The sequence below is a fragment of the Callospermophilus lateralis genome, chromosome 14 (genome assembly GCF_048772815.1).
Source record: "Callospermophilus lateralis isolate mCalLat2 chromosome 14, mCalLat2.hap1, whole genome shotgun sequence".
NCBI lineage: Eukaryota > Metazoa > Chordata > Mammalia > Rodentia > Sciuridae > Callospermophilus > Callospermophilus lateralis.
The window spans coordinates 5,465,963-5,487,751 of record NC_135318.1 but is presented as its reverse complement, the minus strand read 5'-3'; the positions used below and the strand labels follow the sequence as shown (position 1 = coordinate 5,487,751).

Genomic DNA, 21,789 nt, shown 5'->3' with positions numbered 1-21,789 from the left:
TTCTCCCTTTTCCCCTGCTACCTGTACCCCAACTACCTTGTGTGTAAGCTAGCCAAATGACATGGTTTCCTGAGCTCCTATGCTCTTTCTCAATGTGTCCTTTCCTTCTTATCTGCTATAGCTTCTATTAATTCTGGAGGCTTGGCTCATCTCTAGAAAAGCTCCCTACATTGTTGTTCTATTCCTTTTTTTTTTTTTTTTAACCCTTAACACTCTTCTCAAACATTGAATAGATGCTAGTCTAATCCTCTTATTCTTCCTTGCTCTTGAAGAGCTTCACTGCTTCTGGGTAAAGCCCAGTCAGATGTCTCAGTTTGGCTTTAGTCTGTCTTCCTAGGCTAAACTCTTGCCATTCATTTCTATATACACTCTGTTTTTAGATACAACAGCATGTCTCACATTCTGTTCCCTCTCTTAGGAATGATATTATTACCTCCTCTGATTGATGGACTCCTGTTTATTTTTCAAGGCTCATTTGAGCTGTTACCTGCCTGGTTAAGTCTCCTCCTTGGTGCCCTTTCTCTGTACTATCAGTGCTTTCTATGCATCCTTCCATCAGTGCACACAAACTATTGTCTCATAATGATTGATTTTTATGTCTGTTTTACCACTGGAGAGTACATTTCATGAAGATAAGGAATATGCTCCTCACTTTTTTTGGGGGGGGTGTCATTTTTTAACCTCCATTATTTTCACTAGGTAACTTAGAGCTTGGCATATTATTGTGATGATTATATTCTTTTCAGATTAATAACTGTATATCTGAACATAGAAAAGAACAGCTATTTCCTGAAGACTTTTTTTTTTTTTTTTGTAATTGGAGTAGATTCTGAGCATTATCTTCTTTAAGTACACATTATTGCTTACTTGGGAATCACCCATCTGGATGGTGGTCATACAGTTGTGTACACATATAAATCTTCAAGTAGTATATTCAGGATTAGTTTATTTTTATACTTTATGGTTTCTGTGCCTTGGTTTTTAAAAAATATTCCATAAAATAATAGGTTAATGAGGAGGGTAAGCCTATTCAAACATTTATAATGTGGCATTTAGGAATATTGACTACTTTAGATTGAGGTTTGAGGCAAATGTAAAATGGGCACAGTTCTGTATATAGTCTTCTTATGTTAATATAGACAAACCTTTATTTTTTCCTTCTGGCCTATTGAAAATTATTTATATATAACCTGACATTCTAGGCCCTCCAGAATAATTTATGATGCTACTCAATCTGTTACTCTTTAGCATTTTGAGAAGATGTTTGCTACCTGCTATGTGCAGTGTCCTGTCCCCACACTTAATACAGAAGATTCAAAAACAAAAACAAAAAATGTTCTATGTTTAGAGAAGCAGGTAGAAAAATGGGAGTATAAAATGTGAAGCTAAGTGTCAGGTGACTTAGGAGTTTGAAGATAGGAGAATCCATAGAAGAACTGACACTTAGTGTAGCCTTAAAGAAAGGGCAGAACTTATATCCATGGACAGTACGGGAGGAAACCTTACTAGGCATAGGTAAAAATAAGAGCAGAAATCTCCAGAACGTGACTTCATATGACATGTTCATGTGACTTCACTGCTCATGCTGAGCAGACCAGTGTGGGTAGAGCTGAGCCAGGTGTGAAGAGAGGAGCTGTGGGAGGAAGCCATGGCCCTAGAAGGAGCCAGCTTCCGGTCGGCCTTGAACATCTTACTGAGGAAGTGGTTGTCTCTCCTGCAGATAATGAAAAACATTGGAGAATTTGAGTAGTTAATTGATACAAACTGGTATTTTAGAAAAAAATCATCACTTAATAGTGCACAGTGGGATGCATCAAAGACCAAGGGAGTATTGTTATTCTGACAAAAAATAGGTTTTTATGGTAACTAATTTTTTAAAAAAGGATGTGTTAACTTTGAAGTAATGGTGCATTGGTAGTTAAAGGTGTCTGTCCCACTGGGTAGTAGGCATAGAGATTTGAACTGCTGGTGATGAAGGAATTGCATAGAGATGGTTCTTGAAATTTTGGGAACATGGATTTGATAACTAAGATTCATAGTAATATATTGTGATGACTAGAGGGCTGATTATTAGGAGTGTTTCCAGAGGAAGGAGAATTTGGCTGGCAAAAAAGTCAAAGGCGATGAATGAATTGGATGTTCAAGATCAAAGATACAGTCAGACACATGCCTGTAATCCCAGTGGCTGGGGAGCCTGAAGCAGGAGGATCGTAAGCTCAAGCTAGCCTCAGCAATTTAGTAAGGCACTAAGCAACTCAGTGAGACCCTGTCTCAAAATAAAGTACAAAAAAGGGCTGGGAAATGTGGCTCAGTGGGTTAAGTGTCCCTGAGATCAGTCCCCTGTACCAAAAGATATAGTCAGAAGTTCAGAACACTGCAGAACTTTCAGGAAAAGAAAGAACTGAGTTAAAGATATGTGATAGATCTGGGATTCAGATAACTATTGGTGAACTCAGGAATACTGATTTTGTAATATTTGTAGTAAAAACTAGTTTTTGAGGGGGTTTTGGTGAGGAATTGGAAATACGCATTATACATTATTTTGAAAAGTATGAAAGAAAGGGCAAGGATGAATATATATATATTTATATTCATATAAATATGAATGTTATTATATTTAATATATTAGTATATTTAATATATTCATACTCTCTCTCTCTCTCTCTCTATATATATATATATATATAGAGAGAGAGAGAGAGAGAGAGAGAGAGGGTAGCTTATTTTGGAAAAGTTTGTTTGGACAGGAGAACCTAAAGAGGAAGAACTTAAGTTGGGAGCCTAACAGGAAGGGGAAATAGGAAAAGACTGATGATGTGGGAGAAGATCTCTAAGTATGGGTAAGGGTCTGGGTGAAGAAGGAAAGATGGGATCAAGAGTGCATTGAGGTATTCTGTTTAGGAGGAATAGAGGCCAGAATGTGAGGAGAAGAGAATAGAGAGGCTTAGTAAGATGATTGGCTGCAGAGCTGTTTTGAAGTGGACAGGAAGCATGGCACAGAAGGTCTTGCTGGTCTTAAGAGCTCTTTGTGATGTTTTAAGTGAGATGTCAGCTGAACTTATGAGTGAGGTCCGGGGACTGGTGTGAAGGGGAGGGGAGCAGGCACAATGGCATACAGCTTTCCACAGTTCTCCAAGGATTGTGAAAATCAAATGTAATAGGTTTTCACAGGGTGAGATTTTAATTATAATTAGAATATTTAAAGAAGGCTTGATGAGTGGTAAATGGGTGTGTGTGTTACCTTGGCAGGTCTAGGATCTTGCTTGTAGGGCAGGGGAGGGCATTTCAGTAAGAAAAAATTTTATCCACAAAGGAGCAGGCTAGAAAAGAGAATTTAATTCTGGGCGAAGACTGTGGATGCAGGAGTAAAATTGGGAAGTTCTTCCTGTAGCCCTTATTCCATCTCTCTGAGTATATTTGGAGGCAGTGATGGTGACAGCTGTTCTCTTTATGGCCTTTCTCCTTTTTGTCAGGCCTCCCCTCCCATATGCCGTATTTGCAGCCCTGTGATTCTGCCTGTCACAAGGTCACATTCACCAAGGGAGAGTGCCAGCTGCTACAGCTTGCAACAACGTTGTTGATGGGGTGTCTTTCATATTTGTAGAGAGGTGCTACCCAGTGTCATAGTCACTAGGTACATATGGCTAGTTAGACTTAAATTGAGTAAAATTAAAAATTTAGTTCCTCAGTCACATTAGCCACATTTCAGTACATAAGAGACATGATGACTAGTGACTGCTGTGTTGGGCAGTATGGAATTATAGAGCATTTTCATCAACACAGAACATCCTATGGTCAGGGCTGTGATAAAGAGTTCATTAAATGTTGATTCCCACCTGTAGGTTCCCTGTTCTTAAAGGTCTTCATGGGTTTTCATTTGTTTATTGATGTCCAGACTCCCCAAAGCCTCAACATTCCCTTTATGCATGATTTAGGTTTTCTGATGTCTTTTGAATCAAGTTCCAGAAAAAAGGTCCATTTGAGCACAGTCTCTGTAGGCTGAAGTGGTCAACAATAGAGGCCGATGTGGGATGGTGGTTAAAGTGTGGACTCTGGAGCCAGGCTTGTTGGGTTCATAGATCTTGTTCCATTTCTTAAGCTTTGTGACCTCAGCCTTGGTAATGGCCTCACTTTCCTCATCTATGAAAATGTGATACTATGAATTGCACAGATTCTGTAAGAAGGTTAAATTTAAGCTTCATAAATTGCTTTTTCTTTGAGCTTATAAGAATATACAGGATTCTAAGATTTATGTGTAAAGAAACCATATTGATAGAACTGTTGGGCACATGGTTGTTATTCTTTGTTCCTCTAGTAGACTGTTGCACTTTAAATTCTGTTTCATAAGATATGGGAAGAAGTGAAAGCTTGTTAAATTAGCGACTGTGTGAATTTATGATGGAAAAATTATCATTGATTATAATAAATATGTAAAGTTGGTTAAAAGACATTCTCTGATTTACCACCTATTCAGAAAAAGTAAAATGGGGGACATAGAATTTATCTAAAATTACAATTATGACTGCTACAAAAACTTATCTAAAGAACACTGAAATTATGATTTCATCAGAATTCATGCTGTAATCTAGTTTCTTTTAGTATATTTCTGATTTTACATTTATTGTTTGATAGTATGGAACCACCCCCTTGGTTTGGGCTGCCCGAAAGGGTCATTTGGAGTGTGTAAAGCATTTATTGGCCATGGGAGCTGATGTTGATCAAGAGGGAGCTGTAAGTATCTTTCGTATCTTAACCCCTGGTTTTAGGAGAGAGGATATTTTTCCTTAGTATATACCTATAAATATTTCCTTCCAGTTCTTAGAAAAACAAGCATTTTTCCCCTATTATCCTAAGTATGTTATAAAATGAAAAACTTAAGAATCAGGTACTTTTAAGAATCAGGTGCTAATGCATACAAATTTTGAGAGGCTAAAACTACTAAGTATAATTTTCAGTAATCTAATTGTTTAAAAAACTCTTCAAATTGAATAGTTTTTTTAATATTTATTTTTTAGTTGTAGTTGGACACAATACCTTTATTTTATTCATATATTTTTATGTGGTGCTGAGGATCGAACCCAGGGTTTCGAGTGTGTGCCGGGCCAGTGCGCTACCGCTGAGCCACAACCCCAGCCCCTTGAATAGTTTTTTTTTAAATATTTTTTTCAGTTGTGGATGGACACAATCCCTTTATTTTATTTAATTTTAATTTTTTTTAGTTGTAGATAGACATAATACCTTTATTTTTTTTAGACATAATACCTTTATTTTATTTATTTAATTTGTTTATGTGGTGCTGGGGATCGAACTCAGTGCATCAAGCATGCTAGGCAAGCATTCTACCATGAGCCATAACCCCAGCCTCCCTTTATTTTATTTCTTTTGTGGTGCTAAGGATCAAACCCAGTGTCTCACACATGCCAAGCAAGTGCTCTACCACTGAGCCACAACTCCAGCCCCAAATTGAATAGTTTTTTTTATCTTAGTTGTAGGAAAAAAGCTTATGCTCTATTAAAATGCTTTTTCCTTAAAAACTTAAAATAGTATTATAATTTTTTTGAATTTTTTAGCTGTACTTTATTCTCCCTCTTCAGTAAAATAAATAATAAATCAGAAGTCAGCTGTTAAAACCTAGAAAGTTCAAAATTAGTTTAATACTGCTTACTGACTAGCAGTTGTTAATTCCTAACTGAGCACCAGCTGAGTACCCAGCCTGTGGTATTAGTACTGGGAAGACCGGAGAAGCCTCATAAATTGCTTTTTCTTTGAGATTATAAGAATATACAGGATACCAAGATTTATGTGTAAAGAAACAGTTAAAATAATGTAGACTGCTGTTTACATAACTACCTTGTGTGAGCCGAACAATAAATTATTCTGAGAAGATATACTACCAAATCTCCAGCTACATAAAACAAGAGTAAACTCTCCACATTGCACTGGAATAATGGCAACTCTTCCTCCTGTTTTCCATCTTGTCACAAGCCCCTATTTGCTGACCTTTAAGGACTATATAGTATTTTCATGCTGTTTGGAAACAGCACGATTCGTAGGCAGCCGCAAACATCATGCCTTCCACTTGACTCGTTTCTGGACAGCTTGTCAAGTGGATGAGTGGCTTGTCTCTGTGATGATGGACTGCTAAGAAATTTGAAAAGTCTGTGTTTTTCACATGTGAGAGAATTATGGCTTAATGAGATGTGTGATTTTTAGAATTACTTAAGTGATTTTTATCTATTTTTGAAAATGTAGTTTTTAGATTACTGTGAAGAACATACATTATGCTTTTTCTTGAAATATTCCATAGCAGAGCTGGGGATGTGGCTCAAGCGATAGTGTGCTCGCCTGGCATGCGTGCGGCCCTGGTTCGACCCTCAGCACCACATGCAAACAAAGATGTTGTGTCCGCCGAGAACTGAAAAATAAATATTAAAAAATTTTCTCTCTCTCTCTTAAAAAAAAAAAGAAATATTCCGTAGCATTAATTCATTTTTTTTAAAAGAGAGAGAGAAAGAATTTTTTAAATATTTCTTTTTTAGTTTTTGGTGGACACACATCTTTATTTTATTTTTACGTGGTGCTGAGGATCAAACCCAGTGCCCCGCACATGCCAGGCGAGCGCACTACTGCTTGAGCCACATCCGCAGCCCAAATTCATTGTTTTATTTCAGTTTTTCCTATAGGCTTATTATAAAGCATTCTTAGTTTGGAATTTGATTCACCTTTTTTCAGTTATTTAATTTAGAATGTTTAATTCTGAGTCATTCTATCAACTGCAACTTCATCACATTAATAAGAGGGTTCATTCATTGAAAATGAGTCCAGTGTATGATTGTCATTTAAATGAACTGAACCTCCTACTAATTCTAATGACTCAAGAGGATTACATATTTCACAAACTTGAAGTATGCCTCCTGTCATTTTTTGGTATGTGTTTGATTATGTTGGCATTTCATTATCGGAAATAACTGTTGAGAATAGGCTATTTGAAAACATCAATTTTCTGATTATGACAGCAATTATGTTTTCTAGGTATGCTAATTTCTTGGACTTTTTTTTAGAATTCAATGACTGCACTTATCGTGGCAGTGAAAGGAGGCTACACACAGTCAGTAAAAGAAATTTTAAAGAGGAATCCAAATGTAAACTTAACAGATAAAGATGGAAATACAGCTTTAATGATTGCATCGAAGGAGGGACATACGGAGATTGTACAGGACCTGCTTGATGCTGGAACATACGTAAATATACCTGACAGGGTAGGTTACCTATTTCAGATTTGTTTATAGTGGTGATGTGGGTAGAAGATTACCTTCATTGCTGGCTTCTTCTCTTTCAAGTTCATCATGCATGATATATACTTGTTTAAAGATAATTTTATTTCTACCTTTGAAACTAATACATTTAAAACCATTTATTTTTTTGAAGAATATCCTTTTTTATTTTTGTCAGTTTTGTTATTGAAAATGTCATATGCTGTAATGCATTCCGCTGTCATATATAAATAAAAAATAAATAAAAAAGAATGTCACATGTTACAATTAGTCTGTAACTATTCTTGATGTATCACTGTGGGTATTTTTCACATATGATGTTATTCATTATCCTAGGACTTAAAGTACCATTTTTTACAGTTAAGATTTTCACAGTTCTTTCTCTTGTCCTGATTTCTTGTCTGAATTCACACTTACATACCCAGCTTCATCTAATCTTCTTGTCGTTTTCCCTCAACGTAAATCTGCTTCCTCAGAAAGGAAACTACTTAATGCAAAGTAGCTATCCAGTCATTTTCTGTCACCTTACTCTAATGTTTTTGTATAGCAGCTATCTTATTTTTTGTTTATTGTGTGTTGTCTTTCTCTGCTTGATTTAATTTGCTCAGAGTTGGGACCTTGTCTGTCTTATTTCCCAGTGCAAGAATGGTCTGTGGCACATTGTAAGCAGTGAAATTGTTACAGTCATTTGTGTTTCTCACTTGTGTTAAATGGTAACATTCTCAACTAAAATCTGTCCGTCTTTAGTTTTGTTTGCTGTTAATGAGCCAGTTACTATAACACACCATGGTGTTAAACTTAGTAGTCCTAACAAAAGAGGAGAAAGATTTATACAATGAAAACTACAGAACCCTAAAGAGAGAAGTAGAAGAAGATCTTAGAAGATGGAAAAATATACCCTGTTCATGGATAGGCAGAACTAACATCATCAAAATGGCGATATTACCAAAAGTTCTCTATAGGTATAATGCAATGCCAATCAAAATCCCAACGGCATTTCTTGTAGAAATAGATAAAGCAATCATGAAATTCATATGGAAAAATAAAAGACCCAGAATAGCAAAAGCAATTCTAAGCAGGAAGTGTGAATCAGGTGGTATAGCAATACCGGATTTCAAACCATATTACAGAGCAATAGTAACAAAAACAGCATGGTACTGGTACCAAAACAGGCGGGTGAACCAGTGGTACAGAATAGAGGACACAGAGACTAATCCACAAAGTTACAACTATCTTATATTTGATAAAGGGGCTAAAAGCATGCAATGGAGGAAGGATAGCATCTTCAACAAATGGTGCTGGGAAAACTGGAAATCCATATGCAACAAAATGAAACTGAATCCCTTTCTCTCGCCATGCACAAAAGTTAACTCAAAATGGATCAAGGAGCTTGATATCAAATCAGAGACTCTGCGTCTGATAGAAGAAAAAGTTGGCTCCTATCTACATATTGTAGGGTCGGGCTCCAAATTCCTTAATAGGACACCCATAGCACAATAGTTAATAACAAGAATCAACAAATGGGACTTACTTAAACTAAAAAGTTTTTTTTTCTCAGCAAGAGAAACAATAAGAGAGGTAAATAGGGAGCCTACATCATGGGAATAAATTTTTACTCCTCACACTTCAGATAGAGCCCTAATATCCAGAGTATACAAAGAACTCAAAAAATTAGACAACAGGTTAACAAATAACGCAATCAACAGATGGGCCAAGGACCTGAACAGACACTTCTCAGAGGAGGACATACAATCAATCAACAAGTACATGAAAAAATGCTCACCATCTCTAGCAGTCAGAGAAATGCAAATCAAAACCACCCTAAGATACCATCTCACTCCAGTAAGATTGGCAGCCATTCTGAAGTCAAACAACAAGTGCTGGCGAGGATGTGGGGAAAAGGGTACTCTTGTACATTGCTGGTGGGACTGCAAATTGGTGCGGCCAATTTGGAAAGTAGTATGGAGATTCCTGGGAAAGCTTGGAATGGAACCACCATTTGACCCAGCTATTGCCCTTCTCGGACTATTCCCTGAAGACCTTAAAAGAGCGTACTACAGAGATACTGCCACATCGATGTTCATAGCAGCACAATTCACAATTGCTAGACTGTGGAACCAACCCAGATGCCCTTCAATAGATGAATGGATAAAAAAAATGTGGTATTTATACACCATGGAGTATTACGCAGCACTAAAAAATGACAAAATCATGGAATTTGCAGGGAAATGGATGGCACTAGAGTAGATTCTGCTAAGTGAAGCTAGCCAATCCCTAAAAAACAAATGCCAAATGTCTTCTTTGATATATAATGAGAGCAACTAAGAACAGAGCAGGGAGGAAGAGCAGGAGGATAAGATTAACATTAAACAGAGACATGAAGTGGGAGGGAAAGGGAGAGAAAAGGGAAATTGCATGGAAATGGAAGGAGACCCTCATTGTTATACAAAATTACATATAAGAGGTTGTGAGGAGAATGGGAAAATAAACAAGGAGAGAAATGAATTACAGTAGATGGGGTAGAGAGAGAAGATGGGAGGGGAGGGGGGATAGTTGGGGATAGGAAAGGTAGCAGAATACAACAGTCACTAATATGGCATTATGTAAAAATGTGGATGTGTAACCGATGTGATTCTGCAATCTGTATTTGGGGTAAAAATGGGAGTTCATAACCCACTTGAATTTAATGTTTGAAATATGATATGTCAAGAGCTCTGTAATGTTTTGAACAACCAATAATAATAAAAAAAAAACTTAGTAGTCCTCAGGGATGTCGTGTTGACTTCACAGCCCATTGGGGCTTGCTCAAGATTGAATTGAGTCACAGCTTTTAAGCTCAGCCAGTTTAAAAGCCTACAACTGATTTGTAAATCAGTAATAAATAACAAGATATTTGTGTCCATCACCAAAACAGTATTTGAATTAATGGGAAAATAGGATTAAAAATGCCTGTTGTTTGGTTAATACAATTTCAAGGCAAAGAGTTGTGCTCATAAGGTAGTCAACTTGGTCTGAGTCTTGTGCTGGGGAATGAAGCAGTCTTGTCTACTGGCCTAATACTGTCCAGTTGACCAAATAGTCATGGATGCTAGTCCGAGGACCAGACTTACCCCTTAAATAAATGTGGCTATTTTACCACTGATGGTATTAGCTTTACAAAATCCTTTTTCTAGAATCTATGACTATTTTTTTCATATGGCATTATTCCAAGGAATTTTTATCATATAATTTCCAAATGTTCATTTGATTTATTGACAGCTAAGGCATTATTTTATTTAAAGTTTGTGAATTACATTCAGAGAGAATAGATTCTTGTCTTGGTACTTTGTTTTCCTAAATTTTTGTCATGAAATTTCACAAGTCCTTGTTTTGAAGCATACCATCCTCTGTCCCTTACTCTGAAGACTACTGATATCAGATATTATTATCAGTTAATTCAAAAGTTTCACTTATTTGGAAATAGAGACTTTTTCCAAGAAATATTTGAAACAAATCTATCATATTAATAAATGAATAATCTTAACTTCAGAACAGTTCTTATTTGTTCTCATCAAATAACCTGTGTTTTGTCTTTTTAGAGTGGGGATACTGTACTGATTGGTGCTGTTAGAGGTGGTCACGTTGAAATTGTTCGTGCACTTCTCCAAAAATATGCTGATATAGACATTAGAGGACAGGTGTGTATGATCATAGTGCAGTTGTTATCTTGGAGCGTAATTGGTTGTATATATCGACTGATCATAATGTTATTCTTCCAGCCTTCCTATGGGGATGAAAGCTTGTAAACTGTGATACATTTCATGGGTAATATGCTATTATTACAAAATTTCTGAGTTAATGTTGAATTATTTTCAGATTGAAGGCAATCAAAAGCTCATGTTTTTAGAATATACTGGTTTTACTAACAAAAACATTTGACTCTGAAATTTTCTGAGGTATCGAGACAATGGCATCTGAGTATATGATTTCTTTTTTGTTGTTGTTTTTAAGTGTTTTTCTTGTTTCGTTTTCTTCATTCATGTACTGCTGTTCTTTCATTTGTGTTTTGTTTTCTCTTCTTTCCCATTCTGGTCACCTCTTTGGGACCACCTGGCAGTGCCTGTGAACTTTGCTTCAGATGGTCAGAACTCAAGGCTAGAAAGGTTATTAATTGTTGACAGGGACTCAGGGCTTCACTCAGTGGTAGAGTGCTTACCTTCCATGTGCAAGGTCTGGGTTCCATGTCTAGCACTGGAAAAAAAAATCTAGATTGTATAAAAGCCTTGCCCAAACTTGTGAATAGATCTACTACTTCAAGAGCTTTAGAGTTATGAAATTTTGTTTTGATAACCCATTTTGGACAGTCTGCCTTTCTGCCCTGTTTTTTTTTTTTTTTTTTGGTTCTGGGGATTGAACCCAGAGGTACTCTACCACTGTACTATGTCCTCAGCCCTTTTTGTTTTTTATTTTGAGGCCGTTTCTTTTTCTTTATTTTTTAATATTTATTTTTTATTTGTAGTTGGACACAATACCTTAATTTTATTTATTTATTTTTATGTGGTGCTGAGGATCGAACCCAGGGTCTTGCACATACAAGGTGAGCGCTCTACCACTAAGCCATGACCCCAGCCCATTGAGACAGTTTCTTGCTAGTTTCTTAGAGCCTTGCTAAGTTGCTGAGGCTGGTCTCAAACTTCTGATCCTCCTGCCTCAGCCTCCTGAGTTGCTGGGATTGTGCAGCCAAAAATCTCTTGTATCCAAAGTCTTTTTTTTTTTTTTTTTTTTAATCAATAACTGTTATGCCTCATGCTACAGAGAAATTAACATGGGACCTTGGCCTTTAAGAAACAAATATTTTCGGGCTGCTTTAGTTTATTTTTATGCTTTTTTTTTTTTGGTACTGGGAATTAAACCCAGGGCCATTCAACCACTGAGCCACATCCCCAGTCCTTTTTTGTATTTTATTTAGAGACAGGGTCTCGCTGAGTTGCTTATGGCCTTGCTAAGTTGCTGAGGCTGGCTTTCTTTTCTTTTATTTATTTATTTTTTTATTAGCTACACATGACATTACAATGATCTTGGCAATTCATACATTTGAATCATTGGGGTATAATTTCTCATTTTTCTGATTGTACAGATTGCAGAATCACACTGGTCATAGAGTCACCTATATACATACAGCAATCATAATGTCTATTCTATTCTGCTGCCCTTCCTATCCCCCCTATGCCTCCCCCCCATCATTTCTCTCTATCCAGTCTAATGTAACACACTTTTTTTTTTCTTTTGCTCATCACAACATCATACATGTATTCTGTATAACGATGAGGGTCTCCTTCCATCTTCTGTGCAATTCCCCTTCTCCCTCTTTTTCCCTCCCACCTCTTTTCCCTATTTAGTGGTAGTCTTCTTCTCATGCTCTTCCTCCCTATCCCATTTTGAGTCACCCCCCTTATATCAGAGAAGACATTCGGCATTTGTTTTTTTAAGGATTGGCTAACTTCACTTAGCATAATCTGCACTAATGCCAGCCATTTCATTGCAAATGCTGAGGCTAGCTTTCAACCTGCAATCAGCCTCCCAAGCTGCTGGGATTACAAGTGTATACCACTGAGATATTTTTATGCTTTTATATAAACATAAAAGGTGAAGTGACAGGATGATATATGATTGATTGTGTATCTAATGGAAGGTTCAAATATGGGAGTCTTGAGGTAAGGAAAGAGAATATTAAAGAAGGTTTTCAAAAAAGGTAGAATTTGTATTAAATTTGAAGATGAGTTTGATTTTAATAGGTAGAAAAAAAGGAAGGCTGGGTATTTTAGGCAAAGGCTGGGGAAATAATAAAAGAAAATGTAAAAGTTAAAGGTTGTTCCATAGCTAGTGAATAAATCAATTGACACTGAGGTATTGGGGTGTTGGGGTAGAAGATAGGGATAGAAATGGAAAGGAAGTAGGGGCAGAGGTTTGAGTGATGCACTAAGGAAATTGGGCACCTAGTGATCATTTTAGAATGAGAACTCCACTGGAGACATTTTGGAATAGTAAATGTAATGTAGCAGCTGTAAGAAGTCATTATCTTCTGGATTAAAGTAATATTTTCATGAAAAGATGGTTTCTAGATTATTTGTTTTAGTTTTGCCAAACTACTTTGTATCTGTCAATCCTATTTTCTGTTTTAATCAGTGTTTCTTTGTTTTCTAGTTCTTCTTTTCAGGTCTGTGTGGATTGATTTTTTTGTTTTTGATAGGATGTTAAGGGATCTAATCAAGACAGTATAAGGTGCAGGGAATGTGGAGATTAAGAAAGCTAAAGATGGTAATCCTGTTGTTTGTAAAGTATGTCCTTTGCATTTTCTTAGAAAAACTGGGCAGGTATACTCATTTCATATTACAGATGAAAATCCATGGGTCAGAATAATTATGTGACTTCTCTAGGTTACTGAGCTCGGGTATTGATTATTTCTAACCCCTTGCGTGCTTCTGAAATCTGATTGCATTACAAAAGTGTAATTTATTAACTATGTGGGATTACTACTTTTAAGTCAAGTAATATTTTCCTCGTCTTCTTTCATGAAGAATTTCTCAAAAGTAAATCCCAGAAAGCAAAAGAATTAATATCATTTTCCACCATGACACCTGTTGCAGTGGTTTCTGGTAGAAATGTTAATGATAGTTTATATTTATAGATAGCAGTTTTTAACATTTTATGTTAAATAAAGTGATTATTGATTTTTTTTTAATTATGTAGGACAATAAAACTGCTCTATATTGGGCTGTTGAAAAAGGAAATGCAACCATGGTGAGAGACATCTTACAGTGCAATCCTGATACTGAAATATGCACAAAGGTATAAATTAGCATTTCTATTCTGTTAGCAATACTAATGCTGAATATTAGTACTGCTTTTTTTTAAATCATTGTGTTTGATTTTAGTGTTATATTGATTTTATTCTATGTTAAATTGAAGAGTAACTGTATTCTTCAGAGAGTTCTACATTCATAACAAAACACAGTGTATAATTTGTTACTTTTCAGAAAGTACTATCAACTATTCATAAATTGTGGACATTTCTCCCAAATTCTTTCAGGCTCCTGTTTGGAATGCAGAACATATTTTCTTTTAAAGACCATTATGAGTGGTTGTTGGCTCTTCAAATCAGCCATTTTAGCTTATTTTACACAAAACACAAAGAATACAAAGCTAAATCCGATTTTGGTGATTATATTTAGCCGTATGTGTAATCGTTTTCCATGGGAAAAATATATTTGGAATTCTGGATTGAAATGGTGGGAATTCTTAATGAATAAAGCAAAATTATGGACTCATCCATAAGACCATCCTATTTCATCTGCTTTACCTGGACCAGCATATTTCTAAATCAGTGATGGTCACTTCAGTTCCCTGGGGGAAAAAATTACTTGGGATATCTGCTTCTTTGTGTGGCTCTTTTTTTTTTTTTTTAATATATGTATTTTTAGTTGTAGATGGACACAATACCTTTATTTTTCTGTTTGTTTTTATGTGGTGTTGAGGATCGAACCCAGTTCCTTACCCATGCAAGACAAGAGCTGTACCACTGAGCCACAACCCCAGCCCCATGTGGGTGGCTCCTTGATCATCTTTTTTTTTGGGAGGGGGTGGGTACCAGGGATTGAATTCAGGGCACTCACCACTGAGCCACATCCCCAGCCCTACTGGGTCTCACTGAGTTGCTTAACACCTCACTGTTGCTGTGGCTGGCTTTGAACTTGCCATCCTCCTGTCTCAGCCTGCCAAGCTGCTGGGACTACACATGAGCACCACCAGGCCCAGCTATTGATCATCTTTTTTCTTTTTCTTCTGGAACCCATGTCAACTACTGTGACTTTGTGGCTTCTGTGTAGTTTCTTGACTTTCCAAATTTAGTGCTGCATTGTAATCTGTTGCTTTGCTTCATTTGATTCTGGAGGCTACCATGAACTCTTTTCAAAGTTTTCCCAAGGCAGGTTGCTTGCATCAAATGTTTTTTCCTGTTATACAAATTCCTTGGGTTATATATATTACTTGGGTTCTCATGTTTCTTCTAAACAGACTCTAGACACTGAACACTGGCAGGTGGACTGTGGGTTAGTTGGTGGGGGAGTGTAAGAACACCTCTCTGGAGGCTGCCCCAGAGGTCACATTTGGAGCCTGGGGACCTGGCTGGAGCAGCCACTGCAGCAAGTGTTGTTTGGGAGCAAGTTGAGTACAGCCCATATTTGGCTAAGTGATGCAATTATTTAGTAGTGTGGTTGTGAAAGGAAATTCATTTTTCTTGTTAGTTTTTAAAATGTATTTTCCTGAGAACATTGTAAATATAGCCTGTTAACTATTGTCAGATATTTCTTGACAGCTACGTTTGTTTGATGTTCAACACTTAGGAGTAAGCTGTGAATGTGATAAACCTTTTATCTGTGCCCACAGGATGGTGAAACACCACTGATAAAGGCCACCAAGATGAGGAATATTGAAGTAGTAGAGCTGCTGCTAGATAAAGGAGCCAAGGTGTCTGCTGTAGATAAGGTAAAGCATTTATGCAGAGGTGTGCTTTCTGGAGAGGCCTTGGTAGACTGGCCTCTATGTCTGGTGAACTCACTGGAGTCTGATTTTCTTGTATGTAGGAGAGATGACCTGCTGGGGTGTCTGTGCTGAGGACTGGGTAGGTTCAGTATCCTGTTGGGGAAGCTGCTTCATATTTTCCTTCTGTGGCTCATACCCATGTGGGCACTGCCCTTGACACAAGGAGGACATTATTAGGGATAGAGCATGTTGCAGAGGAAAGAGGCCAAAGGGTCTGCAGAGAATAGACCCTCGAAGCTTATTAGCATTAACATTCACTAACAGGAGACGGAATGTTCTGCTGTGTGTCCTTACTATAATTTTTTTTATAGAGTTTTCATGGTGAAATCCCTCCAAATTGCTTAATACTTTATGTAGAATCCATTCCTGGTTTTAGTTTGCTTTCAATTTAAACAGGCTTAGAATGTTAGGTGTATTCATGTTTTCCTTGTCTTTTCAGAAATTTTGTGTCTGGTGGAAGTGCTACTGCTAATGTTTTTCCTTCTCACAGGTTTGAGATGAGAAGTGGAGTTGATTGGGGAAATGAAGAGGGTGAAATCAGGTTCAGATATGTTTAATTTGAGGATTGATAAGACATTCAGGAAGCTGTGGGAACCGAGGGACTAGAATCTGGGTGGGAAATTTAGTCTGGGAATGGAAATTCGGCAGTTAATTTCCAGAACATGAGAGTTGCCTGGGAGTAACAAAGATGATCATTGTGAAGAATGATGGAAGTTATGGTCAAAATTCACCTCTTTTATGCTGAGTGTTATCATAGTTTACTCTATTGTGCTTATTCTACTTATTCTATTGTATTATCATAGTTTACTCATTTATTCCTTTTATAATGTTAGCTGTTTAAGGCTAGAACTGTCTTGTTTTCTCCAAGACACCCAGTGCAAAAAGTGCTGTGTACAGTAGTGAGATCAGTTATTGTGCTGCATTTAGAACATGGGAAGGGAATCTAGAGAGGCAGTAGGCCTGAGAAAGAAGAGGAAAAATCAAGATGAGATTGTGCCATGGCAGCCACAGGAAGAATGTTGAAGGTCAGTTTCACTTAGTGTCACAGAGTGATCACAGTGGATGAGAACTGAGAATTTAAATTTGGGGTCATTAGTAGTTGGCAAGAGGTATTTGTGAAGGAATAAATAGAAGAGCATTTTGCAGAATGAAGAGGTCGTTTGTTTTTTATATTAAAGTTTTCTTATTATTGGATATAACCACTAACAGATGGGATTCTAATAAGAGAAGAAGGTAGGTTGATGTTAGGGAAAGTGAGGAGAGTGCAAGAGATTCTAGTGGTCAGAGAAAGACAGATTGGCAGAGGGCTCAGAGGTGGAGAATGTAGAGTAATGGAATTTAAGGGCTGACCGTAAGGACAGGAGGTTGACCAAAGGTCATAGCTGATGAAAGAAAGCTGTGAATTGAATTACAAATTTGATGAGAAAGATGACTGATGTCCTTGGGCAATGAAGATTTGGATGGCAGAATGATTCTGAGGAAGCAGATCCTGGCCTGGGAGGAATATGGGGAGAAAGCTTGTGTCCTTTCTCAGTGAGCTGCAATGAGGAGGAAGATGGCCTTCATTCTAGAGGGCTAGGGCAGAAATAGTTTCTGAGAAAATCTAAAGAAATTGTGAGGAAGCTAGAGATAAAAATTCCTATTATGTATATACTCTGAAAAATACGAAAAGTTCAGACTTTCTGGATTTTGTAGAAGCAGGAAAATTGTTGTCTATTTGCAATAGACATGAAAATGTGAAAGGTCAGTTTTCCTGTTGCTATTTTATAGAAAGGAGATACTCCCTTGCATATTGCTATTCGAGGAAGGAGTCGGAGACTGGCAGAACTTCTTTTAAGAAATCCTAAAGATGGGCGGTTACTTTATAGGCCGAACAAAGCTGGTGAGACTCCTTATAACATCGACTGTAGCCATCAGAAAAGCATTTTAACTCAGATATTTGGAGCCAGTAAGTACTGGGTTTTGTCCCTGACAAAGCTTTTATTTATTTATTTATTTATTTATTCATAAATATTTATTTTTTAGCTTTTAGGTGTACACAATATCTTTATTTTATTTTTATGTGGAGCTGAGGATCGAACCCAGTGCCTCACGCATGCCAGGGAAGCGCTTGCGCTACTACTTGAGCCATATCCCCAGCCCCCCTGGCAAAGCTTTTAAATAAAGAATGTTCAATTAAAAACTAAGAAAAATTTTTAAAAAACCAACTTTTTGGAGGTGTCATTTAACTGGAGAATTTGAAGTTTAAAAAGTTATTATTTGGGGGCTGGGGATGTGGCTCAAGCGGTAGCGTGCTCACCTGGCATGCATGCGGCCCGGGTTCGATCCTCAGCACTGCATACAATGATGCTGTGTCTGCCCATAACTAAAAAATAAATATTAAAATATAAAAAAAAAGTTATTATTTGTTGAGGAATAGTCCTTCCTATCTAAAAGTATCTTGCATTGTAGTCAGCATTCTAAGTTACATACACCGAGTCATCAGTCAGGTTTTTTTTTTATTTTTATTTTGTTGTTGTTGTTGTTGTTGATGGACCTTTATCTTCATTTATTTATATGCGGTGCTGAGAATCGAACCCAGTGCCTCACACATGCCAAGAAGTGCGTTACCGCTGAGCCATAGCCACAGCCCCCATCAGTCAATTTTTAAGACTTCTGAAAGCCCAGCCTGCTTCTCCCCCAGTCTTCCCCCATTGTTCCCCCGGTTCACTTTGTGCTCTCATCAGATGTACTCTGTTATCTGAGGAAGCAGGGGATTTACAGTTCTCTTTGTTTTGTCTACAAAAAGCCATGCTGTCTATCCCTGTGAATATTCTTTTCTTAATAAAACCATCTTTTCCAAAGTTTGTTTCATATCCACTCTCCCCTTCTTCATGACTTTTTAACTGATCTGCCTAACCAGAAAAAAATGTTGTCTCATTTGAATCTTAAGTACTTGTGTTTATATATTCTTATTTTTCAACTCTGGGCATTGAACCCAGGGACTCCAACCACTCTACCACTGAGCTACACCCCAGCCCATTTTATTTTTATGTTGAGACAGGGTCTCACTAAGTTGCTTAGGTCCTCGATAAATTGTTGAGGCTGGCTGTGAACTTGTAATCCTCCTGCCCCAGCCTCCACAGCCATTGGGATTGATTATAGGCATGCACCACCATGCCTGGCCTAAAGTAGCTTTTAACTGAAAAGGATACACATGAGAATGTAATCATTAATATATGATGTTTTGAAATACAGAATTATTTTTTACTAAAATTTAAAAAAAAAAATTCCAGAAACCAATAGGAGATAGTAGAATTCTATCACTTTCCTGTTTGACTTCTTATTCATATCTTGTTTTATGATTCTAATGTGTTATGTCTTTTTGAGTTTTAAAATATTAGTCTAATTATAATAGTAATACACAGTCATTAAATTTTGAAAAATGAAGATATGAATTTAGCAGAAAAGCAAATTCTTCATTGTCTTCTACCTTCCAACTTGTAATTAATTGAATGACCCTCCAGGCTTTTCTTTACATTTATGAAGATTTTTTTAAAGCCAGGTGTTGTGGCACATGCCTGTAATCCTAGATATTTGGGAGGCGAGATGGAGGGTCATAAGTGTAAGACCAGCTTGGGCAACTTGGTGAGCCATTGTCTCAGAATGAAAAATATAAAAAGAGCTGTGGGTATAGCTCAGTGGTAGAAGGCCCCTGAGTTCAATCACCAGTGCATCAAAAAACAACAAAACAAAACAAAACAAAAAAACACGTATAAGATGTTTTATACTATGTGTATAGCTTAAAAAAAAAAAAGATCAGACAATGTTATGTTAGAAAAGTTTTTAATAATGAACTGTCGTAATTTAATTATTATATAATCTTTCATCATAGAATTCTAATAATATGCTCAGTTTTGTATTGATGAATATTTGGATGTTTTGCTGTTACCAACTAGTACTACAATGAACGATTTGTACCCATTGACTATTATTTTTAGTATTCTCTTTTTGGTTCTAAGGATTGAATCCAGGGTCTTCCACATGCTAAGCAACTGCTCTACTATTGGGCTACTGTATCCCTTAACTTTTTTCTAAATCTTTTTTTAAAAAATTTGTTCTTTTAGATACACATGACAGTAGAGTATATTTTGACACACATATAGATACATATAAATATGGAATATAACTTATTCTAATTAGAACCCATTCTTACGGTTGAACACTATGTGGAGTTACACTGGTTGTATATTCATATACGAACATAAGAAAGTTATGTCCAATTCTTTTTTTCTAATTCTGTTTTGAAGCAGAGTTTCAATAAGTCGCCCAAGCTGGCCTCAAACTTTTGATCCTCCTGCCTCAGTTGCTGGAATTATAGGCATGTGCCACTAGTCTAGCTAGGATTCTTTTCTTTTTTCTTTTTATTTTTTGGTACTGGGAATTGAACCCAGAGGCCCTTTACCACTGAGCTATATCCCCAACCCTTTTTATTTTTTGAGACAGGGTTTCACTAAGTGACTTAGGTGCTTAATTGCTAAGTTGCAATCCTCCTGCATCTACCTCCTGTATCATATCACTGGGATTATAGGTGTGCACCTTACCTAGTTTGTGTTTTTATTTTCATTTTACTGACTCAAAATGCACATTATTCCATATTTTAATATCTCTGAGGTTGGAATGTGTCTTGTAAGTGATGGATAAAAAAGCATTGTCACAATTTGGTAGCTTTTTTTCTTAGATGTACATAAAAATAATGTATCTTGTATTGGTAGGTAGCTTAAATTCCATGAAATGTGGTATTTACATCAGAGTCTCTGGACCTATTTTTACAGAGATCTAAACATTTCACAGTAAGTTTAGAATTGATGTTTCTTCCAACAGATAATACCACTGTTTAATGTAAGGGTCTGGTGTGTTTCTAATTACAGGACACTTGTCCCCTACTGAAACAGATGGTGACATGCTTGGCTATGATTTATATAGCAGTGCCCTGGCAGATATTCTCAGTGAACCTACCATGCAGCCACCCATTTGTGTGGGGCTATATGCACAGTGGGGAAGTGGAAAATCTTTCTTACTTAAGAAACTAGAAGGTAAAGTACATGTACAAAATCTGTTTATTTAACAAGTTTTTCTCTGCAGTAAAGAAAAAGTGCTCTATGTATGGGTGCGTATGTTACATGATTTGCTAAAATGAATTTTTTTGGGTTTTACTTCCCTCTCATTTGTCCTCCCCATGGTCCTTGGCGTTTTCTTTCAAAAACATCCAGTCGTGTGCTAACATCAGGTCAAACCCTTGGTGCAGGCTCCTCAGGCCCTTCACGTTCTTGTCAGTTTGCACCTCTGGTGCACTCTGCTGCAATTGACCAGACATTTTGGGACATCAGACCAGACATTTTTCCTGACTTGGTCCCTCTTTCAAGAGCTTCCTACACAGCTACCCCCCACACACAACAAACACACCTTTTGCTTGGCAAAATGTACTCATTCATTGAGGACAGGTTTTAGTATTGCCTGTAAAGATTGCTCCAAGTTTTATAGAAAAAACAGCTTGCATGGTGTGCATTTGGGCTCCACACACCTTTAAGAACTGTGATTCTGGAGTGTGATTGGAGGGAGAGGGTCAGGGGATCAGAGAAGAATGCTGGTGAAATGCAGTTTGAAGGCACAGAATATTATTTTTACTTTTGCATATGGAAACAGTATATTATTGTTTATATAATACAAAACACAAAAATATCCATAAAATCTTGACAGATGGAAAAGGATTTTGTGTATCCTCAGTGTGAAACAGGACAGTGGGTAAGACAGGTAGGTGAGCCTCTGGAAAATTAGGTGCTGTGTTTATGGAATGAGACCATTGGTTAAAATGATTGAGTAACAGCATTCTATTTAGGGACTTAGTGCCTAATAAAAGTTTATCTTGGAAATGTGAAAATTGAAAATCAAGCTA

General features: G+C 36.9%; 1 protein-coding gene across 8 annotated transcripts in view; it reads left to right on the top strand.

The window, feature by feature from the left end:
* The window catches only part of Kidins220 (kinase D interacting substrate 220), a 102,759-nt gene that overhangs the window by 20,735 nt on the left and 60,235 nt on the right, over positions 1 to 21,789 (top strand). For all 8 annotated transcript variants that reach the window (XM_076833964.2, XM_076833961.2, XM_076833959.2 and 5 more), the window contains exons 7-13: positions 4,633 to 4,731; positions 7,062 to 7,259; positions 10,853 to 10,951; positions 14,004 to 14,102; positions 15,699 to 15,797; positions 17,625 to 17,802; positions 20,765 to 20,929. In XM_076833964.2, coding sequence (XP_076690079.1) covers positions 4,633 to 4,731; positions 7,062 to 7,259; positions 10,853 to 10,951; positions 14,004 to 14,102; positions 15,699 to 15,797; positions 17,625 to 17,802; positions 20,765 to 20,929 — 937 coding nt within the window. The remainder of the gene's footprint in view (positions 1 to 4,632; positions 4,732 to 7,061; positions 7,260 to 10,852; positions 10,952 to 14,003; positions 14,103 to 15,698; positions 15,798 to 17,624; positions 17,803 to 20,764; positions 20,930 to 21,789) is intronic.